The sequence below is a fragment of the Pan troglodytes genome, chromosome 3 (assembly GCF_028858775.2).
Source record: "Pan troglodytes isolate AG18354 chromosome 3, NHGRI_mPanTro3-v2.0_pri, whole genome shotgun sequence".
NCBI lineage: Eukaryota > Metazoa > Chordata > Mammalia > Primates > Hominidae > Pan > Pan troglodytes.
This window is the reverse complement of record NC_072401.2, coordinates 53,974,505-53,987,041: the sequence shown is the minus strand read 5'-3', so window position 1 is coordinate 53,987,041 and position 12,537 is coordinate 53,974,505. Positions and strand designations below refer to the sequence as shown.

At 40.1% G+C, this 12,537-nt stretch overlaps 1 protein-coding gene and 1 long non-coding RNA gene across 8 annotated transcripts in view; one reads left to right on the top strand and one right to left on the bottom strand.

Annotated features, from left to right (window-relative positions):
- The window catches only part of NUP54 (nucleoporin 54), a 34,075-nt gene extending 25,921 nt beyond the window's left edge, over positions 1 to 8,154 (bottom strand). For 2 of the 7 annotated variants that reach the window (XM_024356103.3, XM_024356101.3), the window contains exons 1-4: positions 7,806 to 7,963; positions 6,977 to 7,138; positions 3,885 to 3,968; positions 3,642 to 3,788 (exon numbers count right to left, since the gene is read on the bottom strand). In XM_024356103.3, coding sequence (XP_024211871.1) covers positions 3,642 to 3,788; positions 3,885 to 3,968; positions 6,977 to 7,138; positions 7,806 to 7,872 — 460 coding nt within the window. In that variant the 5' untranslated portion in view covers positions 7,873 to 7,963. Of the gene's footprint in view, positions 1 to 3,641; positions 3,789 to 3,884; positions 3,969 to 5,047; positions 5,185 to 6,976; positions 7,139 to 7,805 lie in introns of all 7 variants that reach the window. The other 5 variants (XM_024356105.3, XM_063809532.1, XM_063809533.1 and 2 more) reach the window with 4 other exon arrangements.
- Positions 8,062 to 11,158, top strand: LOC134809882 (uncharacterized). The gene is made up of 3 exons (XR_010156562.1): positions 8,062 to 8,100; positions 8,705 to 8,764; positions 8,951 to 11,158. It is a non-coding gene; the product is annotated as an uncharacterized LOC134809882 (long non-coding RNA).
- The last annotated feature ends 1,379 nt before the right edge of the window (positions 11,159 to 12,537 follow it).

Genomic DNA, 12,537 nt, shown 5'->3' with positions numbered 1-12,537 from the left:
GTGATCCGCCCACCTCAGCCTCCCAAAGTGCTGGGATTACAGATGTGAGCCACTGCGCTCAGCCCTTTTTTGTCTTTGAAGTAGCAGTCAAGGCCATCTGCTAAAAGTAAGAACAGATAAATTTGAGATTCGAAGAGAATAAAGGTTTAAAATTACTGCTATAGAAAGCGGGAGAATAAGTTGAAAGTAGAAATTTCACAGGATTACCAGGCAACATTGAGACCTGAGGTTGGTGACCAAGAATTTAGAGAGGTATTATCCCCTCTTCCATAATGTGTGATCTTTCTCAAGCAATATCTACACAGACAGTTGGGCTTACAAAGGCTTGGGGTTTTTTCAGGCAAATGTGACACAAAAACAAGGAAGTTTAGCATATTGGCAAGAGATATAGAAATGGAAGGCCATGGAATCTAAGCTAGTTAGAGTAGTGAAGACAGAAAGAGCTAACAGAGCAGAAAGTATCAGTTGTCGAAAGATCCAACAGTCTTCTGAAGGATCCTCGATAATCCATGCTTTGGCTTGGAAAGGACTTCTGGCGGTTGTCAGAAAGTCAAATGTGACTTTTCCCCTTGATTCACAGGTATTGCCAATTGAGATAGGAATAGCTGTGATTAGTAAAAGGGAGCTAATAAGTATGAGGAATACATGGACGGGCATCTCTATACTGAGATAGGACAAGCAGTGGTCCTAACAATGCTGCTCGCTAATTTATGGTCAAAATCCTACTTGGCTTGGGGGTAGGAGATGGCAGCATTTAAGTGTTAGTGTTTCTAAGAGTTTTGTTCTAGTACTCTCCTCTTACTCTGGAATCAGGTCTCCTAAATTACATCATCCATATCTACCACTTTAAATACTACTTATGTTCTGATGGCTTTCATAAATATATACAACTACCCAAGGGACACCTCAAACTCATTATCTACCCACAAACATCTGCTCTTGCTTTAGTATTCTGGATCTTAGTGAAGAGCAAGGGATCCTTCAGTTACGCCACCCAGAAGCCCAAGATACCTTTATCCAGTCATTCGCTTTTATTGATTCTACAAGTTAAATCTCTCTCAAATTCACATCCTGTTTTTTCTCTCCATTCTTAACTGTCACTGCCTTAATTCAGGTCTTCACTATATCTTGCTCAGATTTTGGCAACAGCTTCACCAGATCTCTGCCTCCATTCCAACCCACCTATAATCTATCTTTGTATTTCTCTAAGAGATACTTCTAAAAATCTGATTATTTTCCTGTCTAGCTTAATCCTACAACAGTTTAGAATTGCTTAAAGGACAGCTCCTTAGTAAAACATATAAGGCACGCTAATAATCCAATTCATATCTATCTCTCCAACTCTCATCACTGACCCTGAGGTCATTTATGCATTAAAAAAAACTGCACTGATCTAGTTATACTGGTCCCAAAGGCATTATACTCTGCCATAAACCATGCCATGTTATTTCCTCTGCGTGGATACCCTAGAATCTCCTTGACTATAAGCAAGGATTGTGGTCTTCAACCTTGTACACCCAATGCCTGACATACGATATATACAATAAATGGATATTACATAACAAAATGAGCCCCTTTCAATTTTAAAATAGCACCAGATTCAAATTCCCATTTTCCTAAAAAAACCAAATGTAACTACAGTTACTCATAGTTGGAGAGACTTTATTTCAAGAAACAAAGGAAACACTTCACTTTTGCTGTTCTTTCCTTAACTACTTAAATATTTCATCAAATTTTGTATTTTTGCAGGATTGTAGAAAAGACGAATGACTGGAATACTTGAAAGAATAATTCTGAGAATACTATTCTATTATCTTCATCCTACTGTTAGGCAATCCTTGAAATTCATGTTTAATAAGTTAATAACTAATCTTCAATGACTGAGTAGGATGAATTTTAGCTAGTCAATCAAGTTACTTAAAAAAATGAAACAGAAGTAATTTTAAGAGGCATCAGATTGGAAAAGTGAAAAGAGCACTAGAATGAGTAGTTGAATTTACATCCCTGTACTTCTTCTAGAGAGGTATACAGGTAAGTCACAATCTCTCAGGTTCCTCTCTTCACCCATAAAATGGGGATAACAAAAGTATTATTTCACAGGGTTCTTGTGAGAATAAGTTAATCCATACAGAACAACCCCTGGAACCTACTGCCATACCACCTAGTAAGGATGGTTAGTAAGGAAGCCATCAAAGACTAATAACCAGACTGTCTCAAAGGGACTTGGGAGCCAACTTGAAAAGGCTTGCACTGGCCAAAGATGTAACAATTTAAGCATCAATAAGAATGGTAACTGCAATGGATTAAAAAATAGTAACTAGTTTAAAGGCTGCAGTTTCTGACATTAAAAAAAAATTGGTCATCTTTGGAGAATGCTAGATAACCAACTCTTTATTCTGAAAACCAGTAATAAAGAGAAAGAATCAACCAAACAGATGAAGTCAAGTTTCTCCTCACAGAAGTATTTCAACAAATAAATGAATCCAGGTGGAATGGCACTATTTGTAACCCCTAATGAATTAATGGATCTAGGTAATGATCACCAATGGCTCAATGGCTGATCACTCAAAAAAAAAAAGATATTATATGTCTTCTGATAAAAAATAGGCCTATAAAATAGTCTTGCAAACAAACAACAACAAAACAACAAAATATATATATGTACGCCCCAGATCTAACCCAATCATCAAGAAATACAGAGAACAAAGGAATGTGTTAAACTATACCATAGGCGTGCAATCAGAAAAGTCTTGACTAAAAAACTCTATAGGATAAATGATCTGTTTTCTTCAACAAATTAAAAAATAAAAAAGAGAGGCCAGGCGCGGTGGCGCACGCCTGTAATCCCAGCACTTTGGGAGGCCGAGGCAGGCAGATCACGAGGTCAGGAGTTCCAGACCAGCCTGGCCAATATGGTAAAACTCCGTCTCTACTAAAAATACAAAAATTAGCTGGGTGTGGTGGTGTGCGCCTGTAGTCCCAGCTACTCAGGAGGCTGAGGCAGAAGTATCGCTTGAACCTGGGAGGCGGAGGTTGCAGTGAGCCGAGGTCGTGCCACTGCACTCCAGCCTGGGCGACAGAGCAAGACTCCATCTCAAAAAATAAAAAATAAATAAAAAAGAGAGATAAAAGTGGAGCCTATGGAGATTTAAGACAGGCAAAACCAAATACTGTTTACATACTTGAATGACAAAATATAAAGTAAGAAAATGATCACCATAAAAGCCAAGACTGCAGGTCCTCTGATGGGGAAGCAATTGGTAGGGAAATGTGGTAGGCTTCTGAACTGGCTGGCCAGGAACCATCTCCTGACATGGGCAGTGATTACAAGGGTGTTAACCTTTGTAAACTTATATATAATTCATTAAGCTGTACTTTTGTGCAGTTTCTCTATTTGTTATTTTTAACAACAAAAATTTAAATGGAATGATCCTAAACACAGGGACCTTATAATCCTAACTGTGCCAATCAGTGTTCTCCCCAGTTGCTATCATATTTAAACATGAAAAGTAACATTCCTAATCCTTTGGAATATATTAATAATTCTTATAAAAAGTCCACTAAAGTATTCTGAATGCACTCAATAATGTCAGCTAGTATCATTACGGTTTTGTATTTGAAGCTGAAAACCTCATACTTACTAGTTTGCTGCTGCTGCTGTTGTGTATTAAATCCTCCAAATCCCAGTCCAGTTCCCAAACCAGTACCTAAACCAGTACTAGTTCCCGTTGTTGTGCCAAAACCAGTACCAAATCCAAAACCTTTGTTCTGAGTACCACCAAAGAGTCCTTTGAATGAAAAATTGGAACTTCGTAAGTTAAAAAAAAAAAAAATCTGACCTCTACTTCATTTACTTCTACGAATGACTTAACATGGCCTCTTACCAGTAGTGCCTGTGTTAGTTGGGGCAGAAAAGCTGAACGCAGAACCTGCAGTTGTAGATGTTGTCCCAAATCCTCCAAACCCACCTAATTAAAAAAGAACAAAAATAGAAAGGAAGAATCTTTTGTATATATAAAGGCAACTTCTTTTTAAAATTATTTTATAATTGCTACATATAAAATCAAAATATATTGATCTAATTTTTCCTTTCTCTACTTTCAAGATCAATTTTTTAAAAAACTATACTACCAATCAAGAAGTCAAAATGTTACAAGAAATGAACTAAGCATTTAAAATAGAAATATCACAATGTAATATATACCCTTCAATTAAAGGGGTGGTTAACAGTTACAGCTGAGAAAACACATTAAGCCTACTGCCATAATTCTAAAATGACTATGTCTGTACTTTTAGAGGAGGTGTTGCATATTCATATGCCTAGAAGATTTAGACTGATAACAGTAAAGAGTAAAGTAGACTATGTGTTTACTGATAGGTGGAACTGTTTAAAATGAATAGTTTTTTAGATCAGCAGTTCCTAAATTCCAGCAGATACAAGAAAGGTAGTTTAGCAGTGTCACATATTCCCATTTTTTACCCCAAGAGAAACAGGAAATCTGGATTTTCTATGTAAAATTTATTGGTTTTTGGCTGGGCGCAGTGGCTCATGCCTGTAATCCCAGCACTTTGGGAGGCCGAGGGGGGTGGATCACAAGGTCAGGAGATTGAGACCATCCTGGCTAACATGGTGAAACCCCGTCTCTACTAAAAATACAAAAAATTAGCCGGGCGTGGCGGCGGGCGCCTGTAGTCCCAGCTACTCAGGAGGCTGAGGCAGGAGAATGGCGTGGACCCGGGAGGTGGAGCTTGCAGTGAGCCAAGATCTTGCCACTGTACTCCAGCCTGGACGACAGGGTGAGACTCCGTCTCAAAAAAAAAAAAAAAAAAAATTTATTGGTTTTTAAACCCTAATTCAACTACTTTTTTTTGCAAGGAATTCAAATGTTTTGAAAACAGCATGCCAAACATATCACATTGGCAGACTTGTTGCCAGTTAGCAACCTTGGTTTTGGTGAATTAATTTATGTCTAAATTAACTTATATTTCTACTTAGTCTCTGTCAAGACTAAGTAACTTTTCAAAGGAAGCATACCAATATACTTACCTCCAAACAACAAGAATGTGTTTCTTGAAGGAAGAGATTTGACAGATAAATGGAATGCTAGCCAATCTAAAATTGTTTTGTTATTTTTGTAACTTATTGTCAGTCTTCAGCTGATTACCAATGTGGTATCAAAAAGCCTTTCAAGACAAATGTTTGAACCATTAGTGTCGAATTATATTGCAGATTTTTTGGAATCTTCCTTTAATCTCATTTATTTCTGGTATACAACACAGATTCATCAATATTGCAATATAGAAAATACAAGAAGAAAAACATGCAACCATTTTATATTAATCACCTCATTCTGATTTGGAAAACTACTCAAGAGTAAGCTGCATGTTGCATGCAGGCACAACTAAATATTCTATTTACTTGTAGGTTCTACTGCAGTACTGCAAACTATAAACATTTTCATAAAAGTCACCTAAAGTACTAAGCACTGTTGTAATTTCTTTTCATTATTCTTCACTTCCATAGAATAACTATGATATAATCTGAATTGGCTACACAATAGAAACACTAGTCAGTTTCTCATCATGCTCCACAACATCAAAAATGTTTTAGTAACAGCAGATCTGCAAGTATACAAAATAAAAAGTAAACAAGAAAGTCTATCAGCCTTTTGCTGAAGGTTAACACATATAAAAGTAGTTAAAACATGTTACATTATCATAACTCAAAACTTAACAGTGATAACTCCAAATGAACATGAAATCAAGCAAATACCAACAAGTTTATTTATTGTTGTTGAATTATGAGCTGGGTGGCTTTATTCGGAAACACAAATTTCAAAGTAAGATTTCTGTTTTACCCAGTGCCAATTTTAAGCAAACAAGGAAAAGTAAACACATCAAAGGACAGTGATATGTGATTACTTCGAATACATCTTAATTAAAATGCATCATCTTGTCTTTGAAGTTTTCAAATATTCTTCGAACTGTTTTCAACTCAGATGCTAGGGTGATAATCACATTGCAGTAACCAGTGAATGAACAAAATAACAAACTTCCCAATTAACTTTTAGGGAGTAAATAATGTTTATCAAATGCATATAATTGGCATGGGCACAAGAGGCATAACGTAAGAGACTATGGACGATAAATTCATATACGAGCAGCTGAAGAACAAGTTTTTTTCTACAGTGTCACTATGTAAAGTACACATAAACCTATTTTAAATGTATATATCATTATTGTTTTGCAAAATTTCTAATGAGCTGCAAACAACCCACGTGCATATGAAAATCTTCATAATTATCTTTTTGAATGCAAAGACGTCTAGCTTACCTTTTAGAATTCGATGCTATATGACATAAAACTAAACTGCTCTCTTTGAGCATTTCCCAAAATTCCAGCAAAGAACTGGGGATTCTTTCTATAATTACAAATCTTATAGAAATTACACATCTTATAGTATCCTAATCTGCTGAGTTGACCAAAGAAATACATTATTATCATTATAACACAAGTTAAAAAACAAAACAGGTTACTGCTGTTCGTATAAGACTTGTTTCTCTTTGGAAACACAAGGACAATAAAATGAAATCTCAATGAAAGATGCAGAAAAAATGAAAAATGACTGCAGGAGTCCAAGAATCCCAGGATGGGCTTGACTGGTGGTGAGTTTATACTTTGGAAGTCTTACCTAATAATTTTAAAGATATATTCTATTCAAAATTATAATCCAAATGCTTATCATTTGGAACATAAGTGCACATTTAATAAGGGAACATTGTAACTTGCAAAACTTTCCTAAACCACATCTTTTAAGGCAGTAAAAACTTGATACAGATGTTTTTGATTCGAGATAAGGAAATAAATTTCCTTTCCCTATTAGACAAGTAACTGTTCTTTCCCAAACTCCAGGAACCACAATATTCTTGGACTCCAGCTCCCAACACTGGTTACACATACAACCCGCAGTATCTACCTGCACTTGCCAGACTGTTACCAAAATTGAACGGAGTCGCCGAGGTAGTAGAAACACCGAAATTCCCAATATTAAAGTTCACTGCAGGATTAGCAGTTAATCCGAAACCCCCAAAATTAAACCCACTGGCGGTGGAGTTGGCAGTCTCAAGCCCACCAAATCCTGATAGGCGTGTAGGCAAAGAAACAAAATTTTAAAAAGGGGGAGAGGGAAAAAGAAAAGAAAGCAAGATAAGGATTAGAAGAATCAGCAGGAGGTTTCACAGAAGTGAACAAACCTGGTTTTGCTCCAAACAGTTTAAGAAAGCAGAGTGGGGGTGGGGTGGGGCAGATGGAAGAAGCATGACGGATAAACCCCACAGCGAGGACCACAGGGGGCCGGGGGTGGAACTAAGGGAGTCAATGGGCAGTGCCGGTGGATCCCCAGCCCTATCCTCGCCGAGTCCGGCAGCGGGAACCACGCAAGCGTTCCCGCCCATCCAGGAGGCTGAGGTGCAGAGGGGAGGGAGGTTCTCGGGCAAGGGGAGAGGGAAGCAACCTCCAATTTCTCTGAGTAGGACTCCCCGGCAGCGGGAAGCGAACCGCTCAAGCCAGGGCCCTGTGGAAACTCACGCGCGGCAAGCGAGCTTCTAGTGGGACCCCGAGTACCCCCGTGGCCTCCTCGGGTGCCGCCTCGGCCCACTCTGCCGCCGCCCGCCCTTTTCCAATGCCTCTAAAGTCTCCGCGTCGGCGGGAGATTCCAGGATCCCCAGGTCGGAGAGTCTCGGACAGAGGGGGCGGACCAGACCCTTCCCCTTCTTCCCGGGTGAAGGTCTAGGGGGATCACTCACCCGCGGGGGCCGCGGTGGCTGCAGCGGTACCGGAGGTGCCAGAGGGAGCCCCAAAATTGAAGGCCATGTCGCGAAAGCAGGAGACCAAGTAGGTTACTCCTGCGACGCGCAGCGCGCTCCCCTTCTCAGTCCGGCCGGGAAACCGCCAGCCAGATCACCGAGTTCCGCCTCCTTTCTGACCTAGCCTAAGAGGCCGGAAGGCGCCAAGGGCGTAGGAGGTGGGTGGTTGTGAGGGAACGCCCCCAGCCAGCTCACTTCCGGTGGGCTTCACAAGCTGTGGGGTGTCACTGTTAAGGTAAAATGCTGGGACGCTCGCGAGGGTGTGCCGCCTGAGAGTCCTTTAAAAACTGCCGTAGGGAGGTTCTTTGGGAAAGGTGTGCAGAGGCTGAAGTTGTTACTGTAGGGATACGCGGTAGACAGCTAGAATTTGTATGTGGTAGGGTTGAAGTTGCTGCCTCATCAACTAGCAGGCCTGGGAGGTCGGGCAGCAGGGCCGGGGTTGAGAACCCCCGCAACACCCACGAGGAGGTGGTATTTGAACCCAGTGCTGAAGGATGAGTAGACGGAGCAGAAGCAGTAAAGAGGATGCACGTTGGAAGAAATGAAAGAGAATGGAATTGTAGCAAACACGTTGCGTTTACTATGTGCCAGGCACTCTTCTAGACATTTTACATAATTTAATCAGCTATCTTATGAGGTGGGTTGCTGCTATCTCCAATTTATAAAAGAGGAAACAGGTACCAAAGGGTCAGGCTGTTTCCAGAGTAAATACTCCTAACCACAGCTCTAAGGGGAGCACTGAAAAAGAGGGGAAGAGTGGCCCCCCTCTATTGTACTTGTAATATAATTTAATCCTCAGAATAAATAAATAGAGAAGATTCTGTAACTGTATTTTGCAGGTGAGATGAGAGAATTGAGGTTTGGAGTTGTTAAGCAGCTTGCCCAAAGTCACCTTGCAGGTAGGTTCTGGAGTCTAGTTTTGGACTCATGTTTCTCCACTCCAGAGTCCCAATTTGTAAGAATTACCATTATATTATATTGCCTTGTAAATTATGGTAAGGATTTCAGACTATTTCTTGAGGGTAATGGGAAACCTTTAAGGGGTTTTAGGCAGAGGACTAGTATGACTAGAATTTTGTTTTTAGAAGATCCCTCTGGCTGCCGTGGAGAATGGATTGGAAGGAGCCAGAATGCCTGAGGAAGATAGAGCTTTTAGGAGTCTGTTGTAGTTGCACAGGTAGGAGATGATAATGACTTGGATTATATCTGGCAGTGGAATTAGGAGAATAAATTTGAGAGATACTTAAGAAATAGCATATATGAGCCTTGTAGTATTTGGACATGGGAAGTAAGGATTCAAGGACAACCTCCTGCTTTCTGGCTTGGGCAAGTTGGTGAATGGTGGACCAGTGTCTGACTCCTACAAACTGAGTATGCTCTCATACCCACTGCACTGCCTTCTTTCACTGTTTGTCACAGATAACTTATCAATCTAATTTTTCCTTACAATAGTATATATTCCATAAGTGCAAGAACCATGTCCCTCTTGTTCCATGCCCATCACAAGTGCCTGGCATATAACAGGGGGAAATAAATAATGAATGAATGACAGATAGGTGGAAACCAGATCCTGAAAGACCTTCCTTAGCATGTTAAGGAGCTTTGATTTACCAGCAGTTTGTCCAGCCTGCGGCCCACAGGCCACATGTGGCTCATGGCTCAGGATGGCTTTGAATGCAACCCAACACAAATTCGTAAACTTTATTGAAACATTGTGAGGTTTTTTGCGATTTTTTTAAAGCTCATCAGCTATTGTTGGTGTATTTTATGTGTGGCCCAAGACAATTCTTCTTCTTCCAGTGTGGCCCAAGGAAGCCAAAAGATTGGACACCCCTGATTTGGCACATAGCCTAACGCTTAAGTACTTAGCTTACCTTAAAAAAACAAACAACCATTCTTCTTCTTCCAGTGTGGCCCAGGGAAGCCAAAAGATTGGACACCCCTGATTTAGCACATTGTCTAATGGCTAAGTACTCAGCTTACCTTAAAAAAACAAACAGCCCCCCAATCTAGCAGAAAGGAAAACCAATGATTAATTTATGGAATCTGCCAGAAGCTCAGGAATTGGAGATATCACGTATCTTCATAAGTTGGGGTAAAGGGTAGTTAAAATGAGAGGAACTGGTTGAAAGTCTATTTAAGAAGCAGTTAGAGCTCCCCAAATCCTCTTCTGACCCAGTGCAGCCAAGTGAATGCTTCTTCCCCACTCTAGAAAAATAATGGAGGATTCTTCTCTACAGTGATTAAAATAGTATTTGCCAGGCACAGTGGCACCAGCCTATAGTCCCATCTACTCGGAAAGCTGATGTGGGAGGATTGCTTGAGCCTAGGAGTTCAGCCAGCCTGGGCAACACAGTGGGGACTCCCCCCCACCCCCCGTCAGTGTCAAAAAAAATAAAATAGTAGTGTCTCTGGACTTGGGGGCACCAGACATTATTGAGAGTGGGTAGTGCCCTACTGAATGGTGGAAGACTGAGTGGAAATGCATGCCTATACACACCTTCCCCTACTGCTCCCAGAACATTGGCAGCCAGGCCTTCACCCTCCAGGAAGATATAGGAGAATTTTTTATGGGTGAAATGACCAGTATCAAAGAAAAGACAATCATCTGACATCAGAAATCTCTAAATAAATGATTTAGCCACATCACATTATAGCAGTGGTTCTCAACTGGTGCCAGTTTTCTACTTCTCCCATCCCCTGGCACATCTGGCAGTGTCTACAGACAGTTTTGGTGGTTGCAATTGGGAAGATCTTACAGGCATCTATTGAGTAGAAGTTGAAGATGCTGCAAAATACTCTAGGACAGACTCCCTTCCTACCCAAACAAAAAATTACCTGGCCCCAAATACCACTATTACAGAGTTTGAGAAATCCTGCTTTATAATAAAGCTCACGCTTTGCAAGCCTCACTAAGGCACTCAGAACTTCCATTCAGCTTTTAAGTCCCACTCTTATATATGAGTAAACCAGCAAGGATTACCAAGCTGAGGAGCGCCTTTAACACAGTGTATAGAGGTCAAAACAAATAGAGCAGCAAAAGCAGCTTGGAGGAAACTAACTGCAAGGAGAATAAAACTTTTAAAAAGTGAACATATCCGCAGAGAGATAGGAAGAGATATTGTAACCATGAAATAATATCAGGATGTTATTATTTTCAAAGAAAGGTATTCTTAGCAGAACAAAAGAGAGCTATTGGAATTTTAAAGCTATTACCAGAAATGAAAAACCCAGTAGAAGTGTCAGAAGATAAAGGTGAAGAAATCTCTCAGAAAGAAAAACAAAAAGACCAAGGATGGAAAATTGAGGAGAAACTAAAACTAGAGGACTAGTTCAAAAAGTCCTCTATCACACACACTGTTATATCATGCACACTAATACAATAATTTCAGAAAGAGTATAGAGAAAAATCTGTCCTTTAAAGTCCTTCAAGATTTGGTCTCTTCCTATTATTCGTTCATTCAGAGTTTATTGAGTCCTACTATGTACTTGGTACTATTCTGAGTGCTAAACAAAAAAGGTATGGTTTGTGCCTTTGAGAACTTACAGTTGAGTGAGGGAAAACCAGATATTGAGTTAATAGTACACTTGTGGGCCAAGTGCAGTGGCTCATACTTGTAATCCCAGCACTTTGGGGGACCAAGGCAGCAGAGTCACTGAGCTGGGGAGATTGAGACCAGCCTGGGTAATATAGGGAGACCCCATCTCTACCAAAAAAAAAAATAGACCAAATTAGCCAGGTGTGGCACACGCCAATAGCCCCAGAGGTTGACGCTGCAGTGAGCAGCGATCACGCCACTGCACTCCAGCCTGGGTGACGGAGTGAAACATTGTCTCAAAAATAAAGAAAAAAAAAAATAGTATACTTGTGACTGTTCAAGAAGGCAGCACAGGTGAGGAAATTATTAAATAATTCAAGAAAATTTATCATAATTGAAAGACACTGCTGGGTTGAAAATGGTTCACCAAATGCTCATTACAATTAATGAAAATAGACTCACACTAAGGCACGTTCCAAAATAACAGAACCATGATGGCAAAGAAGTTTCCAGAGAGTAAAAGAGGTCACACACACAAAAACAAGAATCAAAATGGCATCAGACTTCTCAATGGTAACACTAGCTAGAAGGCAGTTGAGAAATGCCTTTGAATTTCTGAATACAAATTATTTCCAGCTACAATTCTATTCCCAGCCAAGTTATAGATCAACTATGAAGGGAGAATAATAGCATTTTTAGACAAAAAAAAACTATTAAAAAACAAAATACCTCCTATTTCTTAGGCGGTTAGTTACTAGAGGATGTTTGCCGCCAAGATGGAGCCAATGCTGAAAGAGGAAGACATTAGGAGCTCCAACACAGATGGCAGGAATCCTCAGGATGACTTGGAGAGCAACCAGTCCAGACTGTAGCAAGTCAGGTTCTGGGGAAGGCTACTTCATAAGGATGAACAATTTGAGAGAGACTTAGACAATCAGCAACAAGGTTGGGGTTGAATTGGTAATAAATACATGAAAACTAAGCCAGTGGGACAGTTAATATTAGATGAGAAAGGAAAAGTGTTGAAATGTTACTACATGGCTCAATTGTGCAGTTTCCACATAATCCCAATAATGTGAATTGAATATTGAGCTAGACAAAATTATGGCATAACTATACTGGAAAGATGGGGG